Source organism: Pelophylax lessonae, assembly GCF_965119305.1.
Source record: "Pelophylax lessonae genome assembly, chromosome: 5".
In the NCBI taxonomy this organism is placed as follows: domain Eukaryota; kingdom Metazoa; phylum Chordata; class Amphibia; order Anura; family Ranidae; genus Pelophylax; species Pelophylax lessonae.
The window spans coordinates 543334056-543341555 of record NC_138772.1 but is presented as its reverse complement, the minus strand read 5'-3'; the positions used below and the strand labels follow the sequence as shown (position 1 = coordinate 543341555).

Below are 7500 nucleotides of genomic sequence, written 5' to 3'. Positions count from 1 at the left end.
GTCCACCAATGGACTCCACAAAATAATTTTATGGAGTGTAAAAATCCTACTTTGGCCTTTTCATTCCTGCTGTGTGTATCTTTATATAGACTATAGATCTTGTAGGTTAACAGTCACCTAATTCTAGACCTGTTTGGGCCAGATGAGGTGACAATCTCATGTCTATTGTGGTAGGCACACCTCCTGCCTGGTGACCTCTCTCATAGGAACATCACTAAAGCAGGTTAGAAACCCCTCTTGATATATTATGCCCATCGCAACCCCCGACCCAAGCATTCATGTTTAGACCTGAACGCTCAGTTGGGGGTTTGGACCGGGAACTTGGATGCCGGGAGTCAACCCGTGGCCAAATGTTCTCCTATACCTCTGGGTGTCTCAACTGAGCTCATATTCTTATTCCCTGATATACAGATGACTAAAATAATCCCACCCCAGGGGAACCCCACTTGACTAAAATAAGGAACCACATGTACATAAAATGCAAATGCCTCATCAAGCATGGATTTCAGACATCATAAGACCTCCATACGTAGGGGTAGAAAATGCTCTACAGTTTTCCTTTTAAAGGTTCTCACTGGCTTGTAAAGGGTCAGTCCTGCCAAAGGTGCGGTTTTAGTTAGCGGTGGAGAATAGGGTGTGGAGGTGGGGAATAGGGTGTGGAGGTGGGGAATAGGGTGTGGAGGTGGGGAATAGGGTGTGGAGGTGGGGAATAGGGTGTGGAGGTGGGGAATAGGGTGTGGAGGTGGGGAATAGGGTGTGGAGGTGGGGAATAGGGTGTGGAGGTGGGGAATAGGGTGTGGAGGTGGGGAATAGGGTGTGGAGGTGGGGAATAGGGTGTGGAGGTGGGGAATAGGGTGTGGAGGTGGGGAATTGGGTGTGGAGGTGGGGAATAGGGTGTGGAGGTGGGGAATAGGGTGTGGAGGTGGGGAATTGGCTTCTTTTATGTCTTTGGGGCTTCGACATTAAGATCTTCCAGCCATAGTTCTCCAGTCCCTTCCCTTGGGGTATACCAGCTACTCCTGTTTTAGTCTCCGGAAACTAAATATAAACCCAGCAGGGATGGTGGGAACCCCTCATAATGGGCACAGCAGGTGTAAAGACCCGGGAACTCAGCACAGGGATGGTGGGAACTCCTCATAAAAAGGGCACAGCAGGTTTACAGACCTGGGAGCTCAGCACAGGTATGCTGGGAACCTCTCATAATTAGCATAGGATGTATAAAGACCTGGGAATCCCTCATAATGGGCACATCCAGTGTACAGACCCAGGGACTCAACACAGAGATGGTGGGAACCACTCATAATTAGCATAGAAGGTGTACAGACCCGGGAACTCAGCACAGGTAAGGTGGGAACCCTTCATAATGAGCACAGCGGGTGTACAGACCCGGGAACTCCACACAGGGATGTTGGGAACCCCTCAAAATTGGCACAGTAGATGTACAGACCCAAGAACTCAGCACAGGGATGGTGGGAACCCCTCATAATGGGCACAGCAGGTGTACAGATCTGGAAACTCAGCACAGGGATCTCACCAATAGGGCCCCGGGAGGGATCAAAGAGGATGCCTGGTGGTTTACCGAACACTGTAATATAATGTTTGGGTGGAGTGGCCCTTGTATATGCTTAGTGATGAGATGGCTCCTTCACTGGTGCCATGACGGGTGGTGATTGGATGGAGGCCCTGTGTACTCAGATAATAGCAGGCTGGTGGTGCCAACTTTTGCCAGTTATTTTTTGCTGGGTTTTCTTTCCAGTCTGTCACCCTTCAGCCTAAGAATTCCAGGACCAGCGAAGCGATACGCTTTCTAATTCTTTGTTGCTTTAATTCCCACTGGCACAAATGATCTCCTCCGGCGCCCCCAGAGGCACCAGGAGGATATTGCAGACCCACATTAAAGCCGGACTCAGGGAAGAACCACCTTTTATTTAAATAGTGACAAAGAATATAAGAGTAAAGGATTCTTTAAGGCAGCCAGTTCCAGCACACATTGCACAGCTATCACTATCAGGAAGCTGGAGCAGAGCAATGATGTGCAGCCAATGCTGGCAGGAAGTGTCTGAATGGGAGTGAACAGCAGGAATAAAGAATAAAAATAAATAAAAATTTAAAACAGCATCTTGTATTAGAAAAAAAAAAATAAAAAATCTATCTTTGTATTAGGAGAGAAAAAAAAAATCAAAACCGCATCTTGTATTAGGAAAACAAAAAAAAAAAAATCAGAATCTCGTATTAAGAAAAAAAACATCAAAGCAGCATCTTGTATTGGGGGGGGGGGGGGGGGAATAAAATAAAAATCAGTATCTTGTATTGGGAAAAAAAAAAAAATCAAAACCGCATCTTGTATTAGGGGGAAAAAAAAATCAAAACAGCATCTTGTATTAGGGAAAAAAAAATCAACAGCATCTTGTATTAGGAAAACAAAAAAAAAAAAAAATCAGCATCTTGTATTAAGAAAAAAAACATCAAAGCAGCATCTTGTATTGGGGGGGGGAATAAAATAAAAATCAGTATCTTGTATTGGGGAAAAAAAAAATCAAAACAGCATCTTGTATTGGGAAAAAAAAAAAAAATCAAAATAGCATCTTGTATTAAAAAAAAAAATCAAAACAGCATCTTGTATTAGGGGGGAAAAAAATCAAAACAGCATCTTGTATTAGCTGGAAAAAAAATCAAAACAGCATCTTGTGTTAGGGGGGAAAAAAAATCAAAACAGCATCTTGTGTTAGGGGGGAAAAAATCAAAACAGCATCTTGTATTAGGGGGAAAAAAAAATCAAAACAGCATCTTGTATTAGGGGGAAAAAAAATCAAAACAGCATCTTGTATTAGGGGGAAAAAGAATCAAAACAGCATCTTGTATTAGGGGGGGGGGGAAATCAAAACAGCATCTTGTATTAGGGGGGGGGGAAATCAAAACAGCATCTTGTATTAGGGGGGGGGGAATCAAAACAGCATCTTGTGTTAGGGGGAAAAAAAAAATCAAAACCGCATCTTGTATTAGGGGGAAAAAAATCAAAACAGCATCTTGTATTAGGAAAAAAAAAAATCAAAACAGCATCTTGTATTAGGGGGAAAAAAAAAATCAAAACAGCATCTTGTATTAGGGGGGGGGGGAATCAAAACAGCATCTTGTATTAGGAAAACAAAAAAAAAAAAAAATCAGCATCTTGTATTAAGAAAAAAAACATCAAAGCAGCATCTTGTATTGGGGGGGGGGGGGGGGGAATAAAATAAAAATCAGTATCTTGTATTGGGGAAAAAAAAAATCAAAACAGCATCTTGTATTGGGAAAAAAAAAAAATCAAAATAGCATCTTGTATTGGGGGGAAAAAAAAATCAAAACAGCATCTTGTGTTAGGGGGGAAAAAATCAAAACAGCATCTTGTATTGGGGAAAAAAAAAATCAAAACAGCATCTTGTATTGGGAAAAAAAAAAATCAAAATAGCATCTTGTATTGGGGGGAAAAAAAAATCAAAACAGCATCTTGTATTAGGGGGAAAAAAAAATCAAAACAGCATCTTGTATTAGGGGGAAAAAAAATCAAAACAGCATCTTGTATTAGGGGGGGGGAAAAATCAAAACAGCATCTTGTATTAGGGGGGGGGAAAAATCAAAACAGCATCTTGTATTAGGGGGGGGGGGGGAAATCAAAACAGCATCTTGTATTAGGGGGGGGGGGAATCAAAACAGCATCTTGTGTTAGGGGAAAAAAAAATCAAAACAGCATCTTGTGTTAGGGGGAAAAAAAAAATCAAAACCGCATCTTGTGTTAGGGGGAAAAAAATCAAAACAGCATCTTGTATTAGGGGGAAAAAAAAAAATCAAAACAGCATCTTGTATTAGGGGGGGGGGGGGAATCAAAACAGCATCTTGTATTAGGGGGAAAAAAATCAAAACAGCATCTTGTGTTAGGGGGAAAAAAAATCAAAACAGCATCTTGTATTAAAAATCAAAACAGCATCTTGTATTAGGAAAAAAAAAAAAAACAGATGGCAATAGTTGATGACACGCAGGGCTTTAGCGGCTCAATGTCATCCAGTTGATGATCTATAGCCGCTTGGCCGAGGAGGAGGAAACGCATCTCTGCAGCTCGCGGTCTTTCTATCCCGAACCGAAGGCCTTTCCTGCAGCGCTGGCGTTGTTTACATTGCGCTATAAATAGCAGACCTTGCCGAAGCGCGAGATAAGGGCTATATTTGTCGTTTTAATGAAAGGCTTTGTGGCTGAACGGTGGGGTAAATAATCCCAGGATGGCAACACGCTCGTCCCCGATGTTTACGCGGCTCGCTGTAAAATGGCGTATATTTCTGGTTTGTCGCCGTCATCCGATCAGACAGAGGACTCCTCTACTGACATTGTCAATAAGATCCAAGGCTTCGATTTCAGTGATTTGGAGCGGTTCAGGAGGCCAAACGCGAGGATACATGGGGGTCTCATTCCCCGCGCTGCAGAACGTAGACAAGTGAATGGAATACAACGTGATGCAAATGGATCGAACAATTAACCCTTTCACTGCCAGGGCCATATTTTATTTTTTCCACCTTTTTAGAACATAATTTTAAGCCTGAATTCGAGTTCCACCAAACCCACATCTTAAAAAAAGATAACTAAATGTTGTATTACACGCTGTTCATACTCCCTATGGGATAAGTTCTCTGTATTCTGCAACAAATCAGCGTTGGAGTGTAGGAGGGGGCTCCTGCGTCTGGAGTGTAGGAGGGGGCTCCTGCGTCTGGAGTGTAGGAGGGGGCTCCTGCGTCTGGAGTGTAGGAGGGGGCTCCTGCGTCTGGAGTGTAGGAGGGGGCTCCTGCGTCTGGAGTGTAGGAGGGGGCTCCTGCGTCTGGAGTGTAGGAGGGGGCTCCTGCGTCTGGAGTGTAGGAGGGGGCTCCTGCGTCTGGAGTGTAGGAGGGGGCTCCTGCGTCTGGAGTGTAGGAGGGGGCTCCTGCGTCTGGAGTGTGGGAGAGGGGGCTCCTGCGTCTGGAGTGTGGGAGAGGGGGCTCCTGCGTCTGGAGTGTGGGAGAGGGGGCTCCTGCGTCTGGAGTGTGGGAGAGGGGGCTCCTGCGTCGGGAGTGTGGGAGAGGGCGCTCCTGCGTCGGGAGTGTGGGAGAGGGCTCTCCTGCGTCGGGAGTGTGGGAGAGGGCTCTCCTGCGTCGGGAGTGTGGGAGAGGGCTCTCCTGCGTCGGGAGTGTGGGAGAGGGCTCTCCTGCGTCGGGAGTGTGGGAGAGGGCTCTCCTGCGTCGGGAGTGTGGGAGAGGGCTCTCCTGCGTCGGGAGTGTGGGAGAGGGCTCTCCTGCGTCGGGAGTGTGGGAGAGGGCGCTCCTGCGTCGGGAGTGTGGGAGAGGGCGCTCCTGCGTCGGGAGTGTGGGAGAGGGCGCTCCTGCGTCGGGAGTGTGGGAGAGGGCGCTCCTGCGTCGGGAGTGTGGGAGAGGGCGCTCCTGCGTCGGGAGTGTGGGAGAGGGCTCTCCTGCTTCGGGAGTGTGGGAGAGGGCTCTCCTGCGTCGATCAGTAATGCCATTCGTGCATCCGGTGTGAATGAACCCCGAAAGTTGAACTCCAGGCAAACTGCTCTACTTTTGAACCCGTTTTTCTGTGCACAGTGTGGTGGGTTTAGTAAATAGAGGGAAGTGGAATCATCCTTCAGATCAGTTGAAACAAAAGTGGCGAACAGAAAGATCTCTTATCTGAATGGTTCTTTTTTTTTTTTTCAGGATTGGCCGTTTGATGACGGAGCTCCTCCCCCCAGCAAAATTGTGGACGATTGGTTAAATCTTCTGAAAGCAAAGTTCTGTGAAGATCCCGGTTGCTGCGTAGCCGTTCACTGTGTGGCCGGACTGGGCAGGTAGGTGGCTTTCTCTGCGGTCACCGCTGTGTTTCAACGCTCTAAGCCAGTGATGGAGAACCTTGGCACCCCAGATGTTTTGGAACTACATTTCCCATGATGCTCATGCACTCTGCAGTGTAGTTGAGCATCATGGGAAATGTAGTTCTAAAACATCTGGGGTGCCAAGGTTTGCCATCACTGCACTAAGCGATTTCATTTAATTGACTCCGCCCACAGTCTGTAAATATTCTCCGGCACAATACCCCATGCTGGGGATGCATTCATAAATGTCCTCTTTGAGGGTCAGCAGCAGACGCTGTGCGGCTTCTGGCTCTGTCCCAGCTGTCAAAGTGGCTGTAAACACATATACCTAGTGAAAGGACTGGCCACCTACATAAGTTGTACTTGTTTATCTGCAGTCTTCTCTGTTCAAACTCAACGATTTATAAAGTTTGAGTTTTCAGAAAGCGGAGGGGGGGGCGGAGTTGTAGTTGCACTCTGTAGATTTCAGTTAGGAGAGCTGATTTGAGGGAAGAGACACCTGTTCACACAGAACAGAGCTGAGGCTGTCAATCACAGGCTGTGTGCTGGAGCTCCCTCCCCTGTCACCTATTTTTCACTTGGTGTCAGGAAAACTTGTCAGAAGTGATTCATGCAGATAGCAGATGAAGGAGGCAGCTGACAGAAATGACACTTAGTGAGCTGGATAGAGACAAGTACACACTATATACCAGTGGTTCTCGACTCCTGTCCTCTGGACCCACTAACAGGCCAGGTTTGCAAGATAACTGAAATACATCCCAGGTGATATCATTTTCTGCTCAGTGATTGCAGTATTCTAGTCTGCATCTCCTCAAGGTAATCCTTGTTAGTGGATTGTTAGTGGATAATGCCTGTTAGTGGGTCCTGAGGACCGGAGTTGAGAAACTCTGCTATAGAGGGATATGTTTTGCTCTTATTTAATGTCTGAGGTTTGCAAACTCTTTTAAGCCGGCCATACGTGGATTAAAGTTCAGCAGGGACCGGCCAAATTTCGATCTATAAATGGTCTGCTGGTTGTTGATCGATCAGTTTGTGTACAACCAGCCTGTCGGGTTTTTCCTCGAACGATCTGCGCCGCCGGCAAAACTAATCATTGTATTCTGCTGGCAGAGAAGGCTCCCCACCGGCAGAATACAATGGCACAGCCAGGGGGGGTTCCCCCATCCACATCGAATGTGTAAATGGGGGAATCTGCACTTTTTTTTTTTTTTGCTGCATTTCTACACTGCACACGCCAGTGCACTCGGGACATACAGAACCCGTTTCTAGGTGCCCTTGCATTGAGCCTGTGTAGATCTATGCAGATCCATTCCCCTTAATGAGCCCTTGAGGGAAACCAAGCTTACAGATGAACACTGCCACCTGCAGGATGCCGTGGGATATGCAGGGAAGTGCAGTGTCCTATGATTAACCACTCGCCTACCCGGCACTTAAACCCCCCCTTTCTGCCAAGGCCAATTTTCAGCTTTTAGCGCTGTCGCACTTTGACAAATGGCGCGGTCATGCAACAGTGTACCCAAATAACATTTTTATCATTTTTTTCAAACAAATAGAGCTTTCTTTGGGGGGTATTTAATCACTACCGGGGGTTTTTATTTTTTGCTGAACAAACAAAAAAAAGGCTAAATTTTGAA

General features: G+C 46.3%; 1 protein-coding gene across 1 annotated transcript in view; it reads left to right on the top strand.

Annotated features, from left to right (window-relative positions):
- The window catches only part of PTP4A3 (protein tyrosine phosphatase 4A3), a gene marked incomplete at its 5' end in the record, with an annotated part of 40709 nt that overhangs the window by 25452 nt on the left and 7757 nt on the right, over window positions 1-7500 (top strand). The window contains one exon of the mRNA XM_082259633.1: window positions 5712-5842. Coding sequence (XP_082115759.1) covers window positions 5712-5842 — 131 coding nt within the window. The remainder of the gene's footprint in view (window positions 1-5711; window positions 5843-7500) is intronic.